The sequence below is a fragment of the Cavia porcellus genome, unplaced genomic scaffold (assembly GCF_034190915.1).
Source record: "Cavia porcellus strain 051 isolate PalLab524CR breed Dunkin Hartley unplaced genomic scaffold, mCavPor4.1 scaffold_8, whole genome shotgun sequence".
In the NCBI taxonomy this organism is placed as follows: Eukaryota; Metazoa; Chordata; class Mammalia; order Rodentia; family Caviidae; genus Cavia; species Cavia porcellus.
The window spans coordinates 68,474,139-68,494,972 of record NW_026947491.1 but is presented as its reverse complement, the minus strand read 5'-3'; the positions used below and the strand labels follow the sequence as shown (position 1 = coordinate 68,494,972).

Genomic DNA, 20,834 nt, shown 5'->3' with positions numbered 1-20,834 from the left:
CTAAAGAGCCAAAGATAACAGTAAATGGAGCACCCTTGAGATGTTTTGTGTTATCCTTTCAAATTATGGTTTTTGGAAACCAGCTGCAGCAGGATTGCTTGTGTGACAACCAAACCAACTTGGGGGGGGGCGACGATCAGTGACATCAGCTCTTGTCCTTCCCTTAACCTCACCAGATGACTTCAACCACACCAATATGTGTGTTAAAAGAAACCTGTTGGAAAGGCAATATAATGAAAGCTATAGCTCTATGAAACCATTTTTATATTATGTAGGATAACAGTCTGTCTTGGTTTGATTGAGATTGAGGTGTTTTTCAGAGTGAAGAGAATGATGATGAACTTCTTTCTCTTTGTATTTTTTAAATATTAGATGTTTGATGTTAATTATAGATAGCAAATACTTAGATGTACTATAAAATAAGACCACCTGTTTTGTATAGTGCTTTTTTGAAATGATTAGATAATAGCTATAAATATTTCATTCTTTTAATAAGTTATGTTAGTTAATAAGTAAAAGTTCCAGGCATATTGCTATTATTTTACTGTTTTCATTCCATACTTTCTACCAAAGTAATCTTTTGATATAATAAATTATTGAGATGACTATATGGATATTATAAGTTATTCCACTACAAAACCTATTTTGTTTATCTTAACAGCCTTTTGCTGAACAAACTGTGGAGAAATTCCAGAATTGAGATGGTAGAAGTGTTGTATTTTAGCACCTTAGCAAAAGACAAATAGAATGCCTAGCTTACAAGAACACTAATAAAGAGAACTTTTAGACTGGTTTCAGAAAGTGGCAAGAAGATGGGATAGGTATGTTCAAAGTGAGGAGCACTAATGGCAATGCGTCCTATAAAATACATGTGTGTAGAGCATTTCCACATCAGTAATTTCATTGTCTTCATTCATGAGTTACATAATACGATGCTGTACAGAGCAGCCCCACATTCTAAAACTAGTAAGAATAAGACGTTAATACTGGCAGTTTAACCATTACGGGTTTTAGTGAGGTAAATTACTTGGCAAAAGTGATACATAGTCCTCACTAAATGATATCCTTTCTCATTAGTATCACTGATAAGCAATTCTGGAAGGATACTTTCTCTTGCTTCCAGTTTTAGTGTCTTTGTATCCATGTCCTTCTGAGAAATGTTTCTAAAGTCATGCTTATTTCTTTTCGTTTCAAGTTTGCTTTTGGAATGTTTCAGCTTGATTCTTAAGTTTTGCTGTATTATCATCATCATTATTATCTTTTATCTGGTGGCATTTTTTAGTCTTTAGTGATTAAGGCACTGAAGTTATAGTAACCTCTCACACAAATGATGGTACTTTTTCTTACCTCTTTTTCTGCAGGACTATGTATCTGACTGCCTATGTGAAATTTACACTTGAATGTCTAGTAGACATTTCAGACTTATCTGTCCCAAATTGAGTTCCTTATATTTCTCCCTGTGATCTTTGTCTGCTCTCTCTGTCTTTTCCACCTCATATAATGGCATTTTTACCCTTCAGGTGCTCAGTTCCCAACGCTGGACATCATTTTGATTCTTTTGTTTTTTCTCATAGTTGGTATATTTGGAAATCATACTGTTCTCTCTATATCTAATATATATTCGAGAACTCAACTACCTCTCATTACCTTCACCACTACTAGCTTGTTCCGTTTCCTTTTCACCCCTAGATTATTGCAGTAACCTTTTCACTAATTATACCCTTGTTCCCTCTAGTCTGTTCTCAATATAGCAGTCAGAACAATCCTGTTAAAACATAAACAGATCATGTCAACCACCACCCACCATTCTGTGGTTTTCTGTCTTACTCAAAATAAAACCAAAGTCCTGACAAGGCCCTATACACTCTTACATCATCTAGATCCATTTACTCTCTGACCTCATCTGCTGCTCCTTTTTTACTTATTACATTCCAGTCTAGTAATACTGGCCTTACTCTTTCCTGAGGCTTCTAAATTTGCTCCCTTCTGTAGCTTGTCTCTGTCTGAAGGTCCTCTTCCTTTCTTCCTCTCTTCCACCTCCTGCTCTTAGCCCTTCCTCTCCTTCTTGTTCTACTTGAAATTTCCACTTGAATGTCTAAGAGACATTTCAAACTTACCCCATCAAATAGTTACCCTGACTCAAAGTTAGTCATGTGGTTACTGATTTGGGCGGAGATGCTCCTGTGATCTGTACTGAAAGCTTGCTTGTGTGGATGAATGGCAGTGCAAGGAGACCCTCTCAGTTCACTTAATGATTGTTGCTATATTTCAATCCCTGCTTAGCAGCCCTCTCTGAATGGATGCCTCACCAAGTGGCAGCTGGCTTTCCCCAGCATGATTTATCTATAAGAGAGCAGTCAAGACTGCTAACACGATGAAAGTCAGAGGCATCTTAGTATCTAATCTCAGAAGAGGCGTCCCATCACTTCTGCCTTGTTCTGTCAGGTGATTTAGTAGTTCCAGCATACACTCACAGGGAAGGGTTGTACCAGGAAATAAGAATCACCAGGGGACATTTTAGAAGTTGCTTGCCACAAATACAAATTTTCTTCCTGAAACCTTGTCAGTTGCAATAACATGACCATCAGTAATAAGGACCTATGAATAGTTAGTGCATTGTCAACAAAGCGGTATCCTTTCAAGTTTTATGTGTGAAACTGAAACCAGTTCATAGAAGAATAAATCTAAAGTGATACTGTAAAAAATAGAATGAATGCCTAAAGGCTATAGAACATAATTTTAAACATTGTGAAATACCGTCTCTAGGGATACAGGTTCCAGGTTTTCTCCAGGTAACAGAGGCCCACAACAAACAAGTGCTACCTTGTTTTGCCACAGCCAGTTAAGTTTCCCTCATTCTTTTTAAATTAAACTGAGAAACAATATAATATTATATATAATGAGTGGAAATTTATTGATTTTGTTGCCTTAGTCCTTCCTTCCCTTCTTCTTCCTTCTTTCCTTCCCTCCTTCTTTCCTTTTTTTTCTACTTTGGATATTAAACCCAGAGTCTTTACACCGAGCTCTTCTGAGTTAACATTCCCCAACCCTCCCCCCGCTCTTCTTTGAAATGTGTTCTTGCTAGATCACTAAATTATGTAGGCTTGGTTTGAGTTTAGAATGCTCCTGCCTCAGCCTTCTAGATTACTGAGATTATAGGTGTGTGCCACCATGCCCAGTTAGTTTTGGTATTATCATTTCACTAAATATCTGAAGTGAAGGTAAGTTGAGACCTCTGTTCCTAGCAAGGCAGACGGAACACTTAGGCAACATATAGAATAATGTTGTAAAAATAGTTACTAAATAAAAGATCAATCTTTTTCTGTTTCTTTTAGTTGATTATAATTCTTCTGACTTCATAAAAGCGTAGTAGCTTCAGATGATATGCTTGATATTAATTTAGTGAGTCTGAAGAATATTTTGTCTAATGTAATAAAATTTCTTTCTAATGAATATTTCTTGTTGAATTATTTTTGCTGTTTGAAATAAACTGTTCTGTTTTGTTGATGTCCTTGTAGCAGCTTTTTGGACAATGCTTAGCATATGATAAACAGTACCTATTCCTTTCTTTTTTTGTAGAAGAAACTATATCTCTATAATAGTAAGTGCTTTCATGGCATGCAGAACTAATATTTAATTGTATCTGAGTCTTGTATGTTTTTAAACCACCTTAAATTTACAGAATGTACAGCTTTTGGCTACCTCACATTTCTAAACAATTTTTACCAGCCCTAATCCATACAGAATCTTCAATTGTAATTGAAAATCATTTTTGACTTGGATAATTTCAAAACAAAACTTGAATAATTCCATTTTTCTCTTCCTACTGTCATTTGCCAATTTATTTTGGTGTGGAAAAGGAAATTTCTAAAAAACCATGATTATGAGGATTGATGTGCATGTGCTTTCTACTTATAAACTAATGCTATTTTCCTTGTCCTTTTGTTTCACTGCTGCTTCCATCCTGATGCATTTTGCTTCTTCCTGGTTTGGATTGTATTTGTTTGCTGCTCAATTACTCTGCATAAAAGCTTGTTGGTGATAGCAAAGATATCCTGGGGCCAGCAAGTAAGTAGCTTGAGTTTAAGTGTTGTGTTTGGGGACATAAAAACATTTTGATGTGTACTTACAAAATTCAGATGATAACTCAGTTTTATCTTACTAAACCTACTTTTCTTTCTAGGTACTGTACCACAAAGTAAAGAACAGAAATGGTAGCTGGGTATGGTGGTGCACACCTGTAATCTCAGCACATGGGAGGCTGAGGCGGGAGGATCACTATGAGTTCAAGGCCAGTTTGAACTACATAGTGAAACCTTGTCCCTCCCCCAAAAAAGTGGGGAGAGGATAGGGATTTAGCTCAGTTGTTCAAGCCCTTTCCTGGTGAGTGCGAGATCCTGAGTTCTGATGTTCTATCAGGGATTGACAAAGTTAAGAGTATTTACATCTTAATATATTGAAGATGCAATATTTACTTAATTGTCCAGTCAATAACTTAGTGCCCCTTTTTCATAGTATTCCTTTCCTCAGTTATTACAAAACATAAAGCAGAATGTGGTGCAAGAAGTTCACTGCATGTGAAAATGAGATATTGTTTTATTCTGTCACAATTTTAGATAAGATAATTTTTATGATCTTTTTTGTGGTTTATTAGTGAAACATTTTATTTACTTTAGAATTATATTTAGTTCACCTCAGCAAATTTCACTAAGAGGTTCTTAGCGGGATAGGGACAGACACAATGGATGTTGTGTGAGACAGACACACAATGCATGTTGCCTGCCTGTAAAGAGTTTTATAGTCTAGCTGGAGAGTGACAGGGATAACTTTTGTATTAATCATTTTTAGAATTACTGAGGCTAAAGAAACATAGATCTAATAGAAGAATGTTGTCATAAATGATGAAAAAAAGCTAAGAAATTAAATACCTAGGAAGCATTGGTAACTAGCCCTATGTATCTTCCTTCTTCTGTTACTCAGAAATCTGAAACTATTAGTTTTCTGAGTTCAAATTTAATCAAGTAATTAAGATTTTCCTGCATCAGAAATTAGACAGATTTTAATTATATTGAAGAACAAGGAAATTGTATTGGTTTGGAGTATATTAGTATATCTAAGTAGTTTTTCTCACTGTTGCAAATTATTTCATTGCTCTGGGGTTCACATTCTTCACTGATGAAAGGAAGAAGCTAATGACCAAAGTTTCTTTTAGTTATAAAAGATTTTGATCTAGGGCTGGGGATGTGCCTCAAGTTCTTGCATTGCATGCATCAAACCCTAGGTTCGATCCCCAGCACCACCACTACCCCCCTCAAAAAAAAAAAAAAAAAGTTTGGTCTAGATCAGGTGTCTCTAATAGTGGTTGAAGTATGTATATAATTTTATTCTAAAAATTATATTAAAATTCTTGATTGCAGCATTTTAAATATATTCCCTATTATATAACCAGAATTTCTAAGATAACGACTACTTTAAAAGGAAGAGAACAGTGCTGCACAAATCTTTTTGGGAGTCTTAGGATTTACATACAGATTATTTAGAACTTTAAAATCATACTTAATTTTATCTTTGCTTTCATTTACATTAAGGGCAAATTCTAGACTTTGAAGATTGTAAAATTCTTCAGATTTTATTTATTAGTTTATTTGATTTAGATGTGAGTTTCACTGCCCAGACTGGCTCAGAACTCATCGCCCTTAGCCTCTCAAATAGCTGGGATTACAGGTGCACCAATTTTTATATTGATGAGTTGAATTCATAAAGAATGTTAGTTATAGATTCTTATTTATCTTGAAAGCATAACTGGTATGTGAATTATAATGCTATTGGTTAATCCACTGTGATTTCTGCTAAATATGAGCAAAGCCACTGTAAAGAGAACCAGCAGAGGGCACTGTAATGCTATCTTTAGTTAGTGAATCAGTTGTTAGAAACTACAGGGCAGTCAGGTAGTGTTTCACTCCCAAATATTTCTTCAGCCAGTTAGCAAGTACTTGCCAGTTATGTGCCAGTGATCACAAAGCCACTACTCTTTTAAACTTCCTTCAGATAATCACTATTGTATAAATAACATAGGCCATTGAAGTGATTTTTATGTTATACAGAACCTTTTTTTGTTTGTGTAGTTTTTAGTTCTTATAACTGGGGTGAGAGGAAATAAATAGAAAGATTGACTTTCTGTTTTCTTGTAACACTCAAACATCATTGTTTCTATGTACTCTTTCACTTCAGGGCTGTCAAAAATCAAAGTACTACCTCACTTTTAAGAGGAATTAGAAAGTGGTAAATAAACTAAACTAAATTTGTGCTTCTAGAATGATCTATTTTATATAGAGAAATTAAGCAAGACATGCATACATGTGTCTTGCTGATGGAGTCCTAAAGCCAGAATGTCCTGAATTCATACAAAAGAATATATGTCTTATGTAAGTAATAAAGCATGACTAAATAGTGACTCAAAGTAAAAACTAGAATCTTAAAAATACCTCACATCTTACACTTCTGTTATCCCTTGACTGCCTCCAGGGATAAATAATTTTTTTAATTTACTATTTTTTGCTCACTCATTCATTCATTCATCTTGGCTTTTCTGAGACAAGGTCTTGCTATGTAGCTCAGGCTATTTTGTTTGTTTGTTTGATATCAGGAATTGAACTTAGTTCCTCGTTCTTGCCAGGCAGGCGATGTACTGAGCTGTATCTCTTGCCCTTGGGCTGATTTTGAACTCACTGTGTAGCCCAGGCTGGCATTGAACTGGTGATCCTCCTGCCTCAACCTCCAGAATACTGGAATTATAGGCAGGTGCCACCATGCATAGCTTTCTTTACTTTTTAAAATGCGAACAACTAATTCTGAAATAACAATATGTAATGTTAGTGTAAATTTCCTACTATTTTTTAAAATTATGTATCATTTCTATCCTTTTTTCTGTTTTGCTTATTTTAAAAAATAAACATAAAAGAAAGCTTTGCTGTTATTTTAAAATTAGCAAGTTTTGCTTGGTTTTAATTTTATAAGAATGCCGTACTATATATAATCTTGCTTTTAGTAGTGGATGATGTATTTCTAATATTGAACCATGTTCCTTTTAGAAATATATCATTCCATTTGAGTGCTAAATGCTGTTTCATTATATACATGTGCTAGAATTTATTAATCCATTTTATTTATCAACTGATGAATATTTAAGTTGTTTTGGCTTTTGCTTTGTGAGTAGTGTTACTATTCATTTTTACTCTTGTCCTTTGATATATACAAGTAATAGTTTTTCAAGATATAAATCTAAAAGTAGAGTTGTTGGACCTATATAGTATATGTTGAATGAAATCACCCTTATATAAAGTAGCTCAGAATTGCTTTTTCCAAATGCTTCTGTCTGTGTAGCACCAACAGTTCCTATGGTGTCTCGATAATCCCATCTTCATCCGTATTTGATATTACCAGACTTGTTAATTTTTTTAGTCTAAATATAAAACATTTATCTCATTTTGATTTTGGTTTATATTTTCCTGATTATTAAGGACAAAGAATTCTTTTCATATATTTACAGATACTTACTTCATTTCTGTGAAATGATGTTTGGTTGTTTCCCCTGTTTTTCTGTTATGTTGATCTTTTGCTAATTGACTTAATTTTTTTCAAGCAGTCTTATACAAACTCTGTTAACTACATGTGTTACAAATACATTTTACTGTCTTGTACCTTTCTTGTCAGTTTCATTATGGAATCATTTGGTTAAATGAATTATAATTTTAATATAAAATTTTATTGTTTTTTGATTATTTTGCTATATCTCTTTAAAAGAATCATTCTGTCTTTTACTGCACAAATTTTGAAGTTTTGTTTTTTATATTTATAGAGCTGTTTTTTGTATGTGGTATGAAATGAGAATCTCTTTTTCCATAGATGACCAGTTGTCCTGGTATCAGTTATTGAGTAATCTTTTTTCCTACTTCTGTTGTATATGTAGGTAAAACATACTTATGGGTCTACTTCTGAGAGCTCTCTTTTATAGGTCAGTTTGTTTTTTCTGCATCAGTGTTACGCATTTTAAATTCTGAGTTTTAGTAATCAAATGAGTCTTAGATTTTGTAACTGAAGAATTTACTATATGCTTTATGAGAATAAAGTTTCACAGGGCCACTAGAAATATAATGGTGGCTTGGATTAGAGTGGTTGTTGTGGAAGTGGGAAGTACTAGAATTCCAGATAAATTTTGAAAGCAGAGTCTATAAAGATTTCACAAAATTTAATTGGATGTGAAATATGAGGGAAAGAAAAGTGGTTAGATCAGTTAGTGGTTAGTGATATTACTAACTGATTGAAGGAGAAAGAAGTAGATTTGGAGGATAAGCAGAATCAAGAATTAGATTGTAGGGAAGGTTGAGATGCTTAATAAATAGTTTAAAAAAAAGTGAGACAGACTGTTTTAGATTAAGGAGATGTAAATTATAGCTAGAGCTGTAAATTTAGGAGATACTAGTCTGTAGATTTTTAATTGACTTGGTAAATGCTTTTGTATATTTTTAATTGAATAAATGAAAGCACTTTATTTTTACTTTGAAATATAAGGAGCTAAAATTTTGTTTTGCAAACTTCAGCACTATGGAAAGTATGTTGGAGTCACATGATCTTAAAAAAAGTGGTGATAGACTTATTAATATAAAAGGTTGGCTAAGCTGAAAAAGCTTAAAAGCATAAAATGGAAAATTGGGAACATAGGTCCATGTTGACTTAATATTTAACTCCACCACACTGGATGTTTGTCTTCTCATTTTCTTCGTTTTATATTGCTTTCTTCTGTTGGCAGCTTGGCTATACGAGTGGGAAGCTGCCTCAAAGAGCACAGTTTAAACTAATTATGAAGAGAGCAAACTTCTAAAAGTCTTTGAAACCAAATGGTTCTGAATTGGAGCTTTCCCTCTGTTATTTCCCTCCTTAGTTTTAAGCAAGGCAATCTGTGAACCTCAAATTTCTCCATGTCTAAAACAAAAATTGTACAGTACCTTCTTCTTTTCATGAGAATCAGAAATTAGAGTACAAATGCCAGTACATGTGAAATATCATTTTGTACTGCTAATAGTTTATGTTTTTTTCCTAGTTACCAATGAAGCAATCTTTTCATGTGCTTTTTGAATTTTTTCTATTAAAAATGACTGTCTTTTGTTTGTTGTTCTACTGGCAAATTAAGAAGCTAATAGCTCAGTGAAAGGTGGGATGCCATTCGTTCTTAGTTGGATAGGTATCTCATGTAATGTCTATGATTTGCGTATTTGATTTGTGCATACTTGTCAGTTCTTCTTGGATTATGATAAACCAATATAAAAGCAAAATAGAATAATATGAATTTATTAAAGTATTGTTGTAAAATGAATATAACCACTAAGATCATTTCAATTATGATTTTATTTCATATTTTATTGAATATTACATACAAATTTATGGCTTTAGGGCTAATAATATTTTTCTTTTTTCCTTGAGCTGTTGTAGCAAACAGTGACGAATCTCAGCTTCTTCTGACACCAGGAAAGATGAGTCAACGCCAAGGCAAAGAAGCTTCTCCAACACCAACTAAAGATTTGCATCAGCCATCTCTCAGTCCAGCAAGTCCTCACAGCCAGGGTGAGAAGCTGTGCTTTGGTGTTTTGTGTGTGTTTGCTTGTTGTGCGGCACAGATGGGATGGCATTGAAGGTTATCATAATTTTTTTAACTATTTTGTTTAATAGGGTTTTTACTTTACTTGGGTTATTCATATAATCTTGGAGTAGGTATGTGATCCTTTATAGTCCTTTCATTTTTCTTATATTCTCTAACACACTTAGTTATCCCATTCTTCTAATTCAGTGGTTATCTCACATTTTGGTTTATAGTTCTTTTATACTCTTACATATAATTGAAGATTCCAAAGAGGTTTTGTTTTCATGGTATGTTGATACGCAGTGTATTATAAATTAAGAAAATTTTGAATTTTTATTATTAATTCATTTAAAAAATTGATTACATGTTAATATGAATAACATTTTGTTTTCTTTTACTTCATATACTTATCATTTCTTTGTGTTCAGAACATTCAGAATCCTCTACAGTATAGCATGGTGGTGCGTGCCTGTAATCTCAGCATTGAGGCAGGAGGATCACTGTAAGTTCAAGGTCAGACTGAACTACAGAGAGACCCTGTCAAAAAAAAAAAAGGAAAAAAAAAGCAATTCTTTCTACTGTTTGAAGATAATACTATGCTATAGGATATTACTGTTTATTCCTCCTCTTCATTTGAGTCCTTGCAACTTTAACTGTCTTCTCTTCCTCCACCTTCCTTTGCAAGCCCTGGTAACTACTTTTGTTTAACTTCTATGAGATCAATTTTTTTAGTTTCAATGATAAGTGAGACAGGCACTATTCATTTAACTGCATTTAACTTCACTTAACAGGTTTTGTAGTTTCATTAATACTGCTGTAAATGACAGAATTTCGGTCTTTTTATGTCTAAATAATACTCTGTCATATATATACACACTGCACTTTCTTAAACCATGCTTCCATTTATGAACACCTAAGTTGGTTCCGCATCTTGGCTGTTATGTGTAGTGTTACACTGGACATGAAAGTAAAAATGCCACTGCAAATACTGATTGCTTTTCCTTTGGGTTATACCAAGAAGTGGAATTCCGGGCTGGGGATTTAGCTCAGTGGCATAAGCACCTGCCTGGCAAGCAGGCAGTCGTGAGTTCGATCCCTGGTACCGATAAAAAGGAAAAAGACCAAAAAAAAAAAAAGAAGTGGAATTCCTGGGTCATGAATAGCATTTCATTAAGAATTACTGTCCCCTCTACTTTTTGAAAGTCTTTGTAAATCTCTTTAATATTTAGCTTAATAAAAGATACCTGTACTGTAATATCACCTTATGTGATCAGTTTGTCATTATGTGATTTGATTGAATGATGAATAAAATATGACCTCACAATATGTAGCTTTTATGTATAATATTAGATACAATATTCTTCTGTAACAGTACACCAAAGCTTGACAAGCATTTCTTAAATATTTGTTACAATGGAATTTGAAACTACATCAGAACATTTTCCCTACTCTGTTAAATTAAAACCCACTGGTCTGTCTTGCATTTTGAATGACTCTTTTTCTCATGCATGCCTTTTAGTGTCATGTTATTTGGAAAATATATTTATTTACTGAATTATGCAGATTTTCCAAGTGTTGACACATTTGAGAGTATGCTGCAAAGAAGTGCTTTATCCGTGTTTCTCATTTTATCACACGGACTATTTGCATATGAAAGGTTCAAAATTAATAATTTTACAGCTTTTTCTCAGGCAGCTGAAAGTAAAATACATTCTTTTATTCAGACTACATACTACAGAACTTGATTGCTACTACTGTAGCTTGGTACCTCTGCCTTGATTTGTGCTAAGTTGCCAGCAGTTTTACTCAGCATTATTTTTGTACCATCAGTGAAAATGTCAACACAATGAAAAGTGTAGAAAACCAATTTTTGACCTTATAGACCCTCTAAAAACATCTGGGAGACTCCACAGGGTTCACAAATCATGCATTTTAATTCATGATCAATTTATAGAGTACCTTTTATTTAACCAGATTCCCGAACTTGGCTCTGGTACTATTCTATCTATAGGAGAGGAACTTTCACTTTTAAAACTGAGAACTTGAATTTGGTGTTTTAAAGTTAAATAAATGTAGGTATCCCTACTGATAAGTGTTTTTATTTCTGTGTTTTCCATCACCTGCTACCAACTGTGGTTTGAAATAGTAAATGGAAAATTCCAAAAGTAAAACAATTCCTAACTTTTAAAGTACACTCCTTTCAGAGTAGTTGATGAAACCTAATAGCATTCTGTCTCGTCCCACTATTAAGGTGAGTTGTCCCTTCCTCCATTGTGTCCATGCTGCGTAGTAGTCCTTGGAATGATTTGCTGTAACAGAACTTTAGCAAGTATGAGAAAGGCTTTTATGTATCCTGAAAAAGTATAAACCAAGTGAGAAGATAAAAATGTATCTGTCAGTCTTGACCAGGGTACCTGAGAAATTGGTGAATAAGAAAGGAAGGGGGTGGTCTATATCACTGAGGAAGAGTCTACCAGCAACAACAGGTGGAAGCTGTTGAGGCCTCAGTGTGTCTAAGTCAGCCTGTATAAAAGGCATTTTAAGATTTAGGACTGGGACCTGCACAAGATAGGCCCTGTTTGTAATGTAAATGGCATAGGTTGACCATCAATACCCTGTCATAGAGATTGAGGACTTAATATAGCAGCCTGAATACTCAGGAAGAACTCTGTATATATGGCCTCTATGTCCACAAATATAGAGAATGTCTTACCTGAGACTTTAGTGTGACTTGGAATCTGAGACGGACACCTTAAAGGGGGCTGTTGTTGCCCTGAACTTTTTTTTTTGGCGACGGCCAAGGCGGGCGACAGAGGGGGTGGCCGCGTCCCGGAGGGGCGGGGCGGCGGCCAAGGCGGTGGCTGGGCCCCGGAGGGGCGGGGCGGCGGCAGAGGCAGTCAGAGGCACGGCTTGCTTGCTGCGCGGAGCCCCGTGCGTGGGGCAGGGCGAGTAGTATGCTGTGGCCTTGGGAGAGGCACAGCGTGAAGTTAGGCGGGCTTTGTTTTGAAAGGCTCACGGCTGCGCCAGAGCTGGGCGCGCTGTGAAAGCCACGGCTTTTGGGCAGCTACGGCAGGCGGGGTATGGCGCAGGACCGCTGCGGGACGCTGCCGCCGTGTAGCCGCACGGGTGGTGAAACAGGAAATGGGCTGGGCTGGAAGCCAAAGCCAGAGAGGCCCACAGAATTGGAATGCAATGTGAGAGCGAAAAGAAAGAAAAAAGGCTGTTTTTAAAATCAAAAGCAGTTTGATGTGAATCTGAGGTCTCATTGTCTGGTCTCATTTAACCTCGGGAGAACGGCGGTGGCGGACAGACTGGCGTAAAGTGGGAAACAAAAGGGAGAGGAGCCAGGCGCGGGCGGAGGCAATGAATGGGAAGGGCCGGGGCTCGAGCCGCTGCGCCGGCGAAATAAAGGGAGCTAAAATGTGGTGGGAGGGGGGAGGGAGAGGCGCCTGGCGCAGAGGTGCCGGGCGCGGGCCCTCCCTGGGGTGACTAGGCCTTGTGGGCCACACGGGAGACCGTCCCATGACTTTGGGACCAGCGGCGCCGAGGGGGTGCGCGGAGGCAGCAAGCGGCGGGGAGGGAGAGGAGCCGCTCTGGGAAAGAAAGCTGCTTTAAAAGTTTTGTAAGGGGGGGGGTTACTCACCAGAGCGGTAGTGGATTTTTGACTGCAGAAGTGAAGAAGTTTTAACAGCAGGGGACTATAAAACAAAACTGAGAAAATTATAGTCTCTCACCTGCCGCCGAGTCACAGGGCACCATCTGTTAGGTCTGTCTTCAAAGGATAAAAGATGCTTCCAAAAGTTGAGGAGTATAAGACAAAAGAGGCCTTTATTCCGGGAACACGGGAAAGGAGACCGGCGTACTGGCCACTGGAATCTGGAGGTCTCTCTCTGACACGTGGCGTGGGGGAATCTAAATAGCCTAAGCTTAAGGCAGCACCCTAATGCCATTAGAGATGCACAGGTATCTCATTGGCGCACAGATTCTTAAGGATGGGGATATAGGGTTACAATCAAGTGCATAGGGGGCAGGGGGGGGAGGAGTTTAGCTGCAGCCTTTTCTGGTTACAGTGTTTCATCTGGGCAGGCAACTCTTTCATGAAGACCTGAAAGTGGATCTATGGAATGTATCCTTGTATAAATAAGCTCATCAAGATGAAATCCTAAGAGAAAGCAGTTGGCCTGGTATTTCACCATACTGTGCATCAGAATTATGGCTGTGACAGATATTGTTTATCTGACTGATTTATTTGTCTATTTGAATATTTAAAACAATACTTTAACTTGAGACTTAGTGAAACTACAAACAAGTAATCAATTTAAAACTGCTCTCACTTATGTCTATCATGAACATTTTTCAGGAAAACAGAGAAATTGAGAGAACAATGCAGTGAACATTAAATACTGCATATGATCCATGTGTAGCTTTAGAAAATTTCTACCCGATGGTGTTTGTTTTACTACTTGGTGTGCCCTAAAATCCTTGATACATCTTCTAAAAACGAGCATACTTTTATGTAATCATAGACATTTATTACATGAAACCAAATTTCATTTAACCTAATGGCTAATCCATATTTACATTTCCCCAATTCTTCTGAGCCATTTTGTAACAGGTTTGTTGAAACCAAATAAAGCTTATAAATCATATCTGACTGTTATGTAATTAGCTCTTTAATCCTGGAGAATCTTCCTGTTTCGTATTGTTTCTGCTTGTGCTTTTGACATTTTTTTGAGAGACTAAAGCAATATCCTAGAGTGTTCAACTTTTTAAAATTTGATTGCTTCCTTGCAATATTGTTTAATTGTTCCTCTGTCTTACATATTTTCTGTAAACTGGAAATTAAATGAAAAAGCTTGGTTCAGGGTGGCCTTTTGGGGCATGAATATGTTGAGCTCTTTTGTCTTTGTTTTTTTTTTTTTTTTTTTTTTTTAAATCTGTACCAGGGTTCGAACTCTCAACCGCCTGCTTGCAAGGCAGGTGCTTATGCCGCTGAGCTAAATCCCCAGCCCCTGTCTTTGTTTTTGTTTAAAATTTTCTTTTCTTCTATCATCTTTAATTTTCTCTTTAAATTTTAGGTTTCTCATATAAGAGAAACCATGTAAAATTTAAGCTTATTTCTAATTTATTTCACTATGAATGATTTCAAGTTGCATCCATTTTCCTGCAAATAACTCATGCTTATTTTACTTTATGGCAAAGTAATAGTCATTGTATTTAAATGCTACATTTTCTTTTTTCATTCATCTGTTGATAGATATATAAGTTGCACCCAAGATTCAGCTATAAAATAACAGTTCTGCTATAAACATGGTGTGTTCATGTATCTGCTGTATTTTGATGTCCTTAATTCTTTCAAGAAGACACCTAGAAAGGGAATATCTTTATCAAACGGGCTTTTTAGTTTCAGTTTTTTTGAGAGTTGTACTCTATTTAAAAAACAAGGCCCCATGATGAAAAACGGGGCAAGACCCCAAGATGACAAATGGGGCAAGACGTCTTTTTAAAAGAAGCGCTTTTATTTTAGCTGGCCCAGCGATACAGTGCAGATGGAATTTGCAAAGCTGTGCAACTGAGTTAGAGTTTTGACTGATTTTTATAGTTCATTTATGATTAGCTCATTGATCATTAAGTACATAGTGATGAGAAACAGAAATAAGGTGGGCCTTTGTTCCCCTTTGCTTGAGGTCAGAGGTATTTCACAGTGGGTGGTCAGCCAATTCATAGCCCTTGGTCTGCTAATTCCAGGAACTTTTGTCTCTCATAAAGGGAACAATGGTTGACACAACATCATTTGTCTCTTACAAGGGGAACAAAAGTTGACATAGCACACAGGTCACTAAGGTGGGGGGGATGACACATCGCAGAACAGCAGAACGACTGGTCAGTTAATTTGTAACTATGTGGTTGGTGCTTGGTTACTAGGGTAATGAGCTTAGTACAGAATGACAATATTACTAATAACTATCTTTTTAAGTAACTATTTTTGTTAATTATTTTTTAATCAATTAATTTAATTTTTAGCATCCTTGTATAACATTGAGAAATCTCCATATTGATTTCCATAGTCATGGACTAGTTTACATTTCTGTCAATGTGGAAAGGTTCCTGTTCCCTACAACGCTGCTAGCACATATTATTTGATTTCTTGTGGATAGCCATTCTTTCTGAAGTGAGATGGAATCTCAGTTTTGTTTTAATTTGCATTTCTCAGATGACTAGAGATTTTGAACATTTTTTTCATGTATTGGGCATTTGTAATTAATTTGTAAGAGATGTATACTACTGCATATTACTGCACACACAAGAATTCAAACTTTAAAAAAAAAAAAAAAAGAATTCACACTTTTCTGATTGTCCCAGTGTTTCAGATTGTTTGGAAATTGATTGGAAGGATCAAGTGATGACAGTCTTATCCTCTACATTGAAAATTACAAGGGCTGGGGATTTAGCTCAGCAGCGTAAGCACCTGCCTTGGAAGCAGGCGGTCGTGAGTTCGATCCCTGGTACCGATAAAAATGAAAAAGTCAAAAAAAAAAAAAAAAAAAAAAGAAAATTACAAGTCCGTTCTTATGACTTAAAAATAGAGAAGATATATTTGGTGCCCTGCAAATACCTCATGCCCCATCAACATTTTATCTATTGATGTCTATTTATATCTTTTTACTAAGGTGATCACTAACTACATTAGTCACAATATTGTGGTAAACTATTATGCTTTTTTTCTCTTGTATTTTTTGTATTTTTTCTACTTTATCTTAAAGCAAAAATAAAACAGAAAAATCAAAAAGCAATCAAACAAGCATATAAAAAACAACGAAAGCCAGTGGACAACAACAATAAAAACAAGAGTTTCAAAACAAGATGATAGGAATTTACAATGGGTATTTATATTGTGTTTTGTTATCTTCAACATAGTTGTTTAGGTTACCAGACACAGGCATGCAAAATTGATAGGACAGTATGATTGCCCTTTGAACAGTTTCTTTCCCTTTCACTATTATCTGTTGTAACTTTTGGATTTTATTTACTTTCTGTTTCTTATACCAGTGAGACAATATAGTATTTGCACAAGTCTGATTTATTTCACTTAGTCTTTAGTTGCATCCATTTACCTATAAAAAGTGTCTAGTTTATTCTTTATCCTTCTCTGAGTGGTACTTCATAGTATAAAAAATACCACATCTTTTTTATCCATCCATTCTCCAGTTGATGGGCATTTGAGTTATTTCTAAGATCCAGCTATTACAAATTGTGCAGCTACAGACATAGGTGTACATAGATCGCTGTGGTATAATGTTTTCAGTTCTTCTAGGAAAATACCCAGGAGGAGAATAGCTGGATTGAATGGAACCCCTAATCCTAATTTTTTGAGAAATCTCCACACTGATTTCCATAGTGGTTTTATCAGTCTGCATTCCCACCAACAATGTAGAATAATTCTTTTTCCCCATCCTCTCTTGCATTTGTTATATGTTGATTTCTTGATGTTAATTATTCTTTCTGGAGTGAGATGATATATCTGTGGTGTTTTTGGCAAACTCTTAACTTTGACAAAGGGACCAAACATGTTCACTGAAAGAAAGATACCCTCTTTAATAAATGATGCTGGAAAATTTAGCTTTCCACATGCTGAGAGGTTAAACTACACCCTTGTCTATCACCATGCACTAAACTAAAGTCAAAATGGATCAGAGGTCTAAACGTTAAGATAGAAACTATATTTCACTTAACATTATGGTTTCAAAGCAAAGTAGGTAGAAATCTTGAAGACATCGTGGTAAGCAGAGAGTTCATGAGCAAAAACCAAACCACCCAGGAAGTACTTCAGAGAATCAACAAATATGATCTCATATTATTAAAAAGTTTTTGCACATCTGAATAAATCACTAAGAGAGTGTAAAGAAACTCCACAGATTGGGAAAAGACTTGCCAACTATCACTGACGAAGGGCTTCTTCGTCACATAAAGAATTGAAAAAATTTGGCCCCCAAATTCAAAGACTGAATCCAAAAATGGGCAGCTGAGATGAATACACAATTCTCAAATGAAGAAATTCAACTGGCAAATAAATATATGAAAAAAACGTTCAACATCATTGGTCATTCAAGAAATGCAAATTAAAACTTCTTGTATTTATTAATGGAAAACTTTCTCTAAAGAAATCAGTCTAGTGAAATTTGATAAATGTTCAGATATAATTGCTACAGTAGAGAAAGGCTAAATGATCATTTGTTTCCTGGTATATTTCAATTTTTGTATTAAAGAGATAATATAAATATTTAAAGAGATAATATAATTATTTTTGCCCCTTATGCTTTTTTAATATCATGAAATAATTATGTAATGTTATATATTCTTTAGGTTTTAATCATTAATAAAATGAAGATAATAGTACTTAGGATAGAGGAATTTTACAAGTTTTAAAATGAGTTGATATATATAAGAATTTTAAAAAGAGCCTGGTACATGATAGCCATTCATAATATCTGATGTGATAATTTCAAAAATTGTCATTATTATCATGTTAAATAAAAATGCCTGTGGGTTAGGTAGATGATTTCAGTGTGTGGTATTCTTTAGCAGTTTCTAACAATTCACGTAGGACTTCTCTCAGTATGAATGACCCATGTACAATACTCTTAATTTTTTTTTTATTTAAAGCAACTATAGTGTTAGTTGCATCTTGATTTAAATCTGAATGTTCCCAGGTAAGATGTGAATAAATTACAATTTGTAGAGTGAGAGTCACGTATTAGGTGTACATTTTTTTATAGTTAATCTATTGGCCTTTCATAAAGCAAAATATCTCCCTGTGGCTTATTTACTGAAATTCTGTGTCATAGTTTTCACGTGTTAGAGGTTTGTTTGAAAAAACACATACCTATTAATTCTTGGTTAGCTGCAGAATGAGATACAAAGGATGAAGATAAACTGCAGGATGAGATACAAAGGAAAAACAAAGTTTAGAAAATCAGTTTGATGTGCCTGCCATGTCTTAAGTACTCCTGACTAGTATTTCAACTTCTGATTGAAAAGAATCTTATTGAAAAGAGTTCCCAGTGTGGTGTTGGTAGTAATAAATGACGAACGTTTAAACTTCCACATGTCTCTTAAGTGCTTTACACCCATTAGCTCTTAGAATTCTATTGGAAATTTTATGGTGTATAATGATTATTCTTCCTGTTTTTTAAAATTGAGGAAACTAAGCAGTTGCTGCAGATGATGTCCTTGCCCATGTTTACACAGTTAATAGGTAAAGAGCTAGAATTTGAAACTAGATATAGAGTCTGCTTTTTTTGTTTTTTTAAGCTTTAGATAATTTAGTCATGATAATTTTTGAACTCTGATTTGTATCTTTTGACATAATCCCATTTTGTGCACAATAATTTATTCAGCAATTTTTTTCATTTATTTTGGGTGATACAGAGATGGGCATGCTGGGTCATTTAGTAGGTGTATGTTTTACTTCCTAAGAAATGACCAAACTGAGTGAGTTCATGCTCTGCACCCCTCCATTACATCCCAGAGGGCTGGCCCTCTGGAAGACAGTGAGTTTGAGCTGTGCGCTCCTGTATCACATCCCTGATGACAGGGCTAGCTGGAAGACAGTTAGACTGCACTCCAGGTCTCTTCCATTAACTCCCCTCCACCCACCTCCCAACCTCCCGTGACTGGGCTGACTAGAAGAGTGTTAACACCAGTGGGATACCCAAGACTCAGTACAATAGCCTGGTACACAGACGTACACACACCTTTGGAGGGCAAAAGTAATTAGCAAGGCCAATAATGTGGAAGCATCTGAGGCGGCAGCAAGAAGATGGCGATTGGACTCTGGAGAACTCCACTAACAGGAGACCAGTGCCAGCCCCCACATCCAGAGGTCAAGACCAGCCCCATACCTAGCCCATCTCTGGGATGCAACATGGACATTATCACTGAACTGTAACCACTAGAAGAAGGTAGGTTCTTGGAACTGCTATAAAGAATCAACCACATCTGGAGGGTATCCCAGAAGAACAGACGTCTCCTTTCCTACTTGAGAGAGGCCTCAGTGCTAGCAGAGTGGTAGCATGGTAGTTTGGTGAGGATCAACACAGAAAACAAAAGAAAAGAAAAAAAAGAAAGTGGAGAATGGCAAGACACAGTAGCAGGATGCAGCTGCAGATCCCCAGCCCACCCAGTCTAGGCCTGGAACTCAACAAGACAGAGGAAAGTGGAAGTCAAAACACTGGAACTTTCTGAAAAGATAACTGAAAAAAAAAAAAAAAAAGTGGAAAAGGCTATAGAAAAAATGATCTCAAAAAAAAAAAAAAAAAGAAGAAATGGTGCTTAAATATATTAGAGAAGACACAAAATGAACAGATAAGCTTAGAAAAAGTTGATAACAAAAACTGACCAATACAGGAGAGAAATGGAATCCAGATCCTTTCAGAAATGAAACGGATCCAGGAGATTAAAACCTCCATTGAAAGTATATGCAACAGACTGAATGAAGGAAAGGATAGAATTTCAGATACTGAAGACAGAATTGCAGCTCTAGATCATGAAAAAAAAAAAAAAAAAGATAATCTTAAAAACAGCAAGAGACCATGAGAAGTCAATCCAGCAGCTACAAGATGAACAATAACACAACATTGATTGGGGTCAGTGAGATAGCTGAGAACTGCACAAATGCCATAACAATTCCAAAAATACATGCACCTGATACCGGAGCACTGAACTATGTAAGTTAGTTATTGGTACACTTGAAAAATCAAATGAGCACTAATGCAATTGTAGCAGGAGACCTCAATACCCTATTGTCACAGAGAGATCAACTAGACGGAAAATCAGCAGAATATCAGAGCTGAACCAAACCTGTGAACAAATGCACTTTATAATAGGAAGAAGCCACACTGAAGAGATCCTGTGAACACAGTGCTGCCGGAGTAAGAAGCCACGCGTTGAGGCCCCCGCTGCTGTCGGGGGGCCATCAGTTAACTACCACCCTGTGCCTCTACCGTTCCAGGAACCCCAGATCTGAGGAACCCAGGTCTAGTCCAGTGCACTACACCAACCGGCTGACAACCATTGCAGGAGGCACCCGGGGTGCAGCAGTGGGCTGCTTTAGACTCCAGCCCCCACACACAATTTCAAGAGACACAGACTTAGTTGTTACCTTTTCAGAAAAAGAAGCAGCTTAATTTTGTATTGT

At 36.0% G+C, this 20,834-nt stretch overlaps 1 protein-coding gene across 8 annotated transcripts in view; it reads left to right on the top strand.

The window, feature by feature from the left end:
- Osbpl8 (oxysterol binding protein like 8) overlaps nucleotides 1-20,834 on the top strand; it is a 177,214-nt gene that overhangs the window by 78,426 nt on the left and 77,954 nt on the right. For 3 of the 8 annotated variants that reach the window (XM_063255175.1, XM_003475911.5, XM_063255174.1), the window contains exons 3-4: nucleotides 4,032-4,068; nucleotides 9,481-9,621. In XM_063255175.1, coding sequence (XP_063111245.1) covers nucleotides 4,032-4,068; nucleotides 9,481-9,621 — 178 coding nt within the window. Of the gene's footprint in view, nucleotides 1-4,031; nucleotides 4,069-9,480; nucleotides 9,622-20,834 lie in introns of those variants that run through there. The other 5 variants (XM_063255177.1, XM_063255176.1, XM_063255180.1 and 2 more) reach the window with 3 other exon arrangements.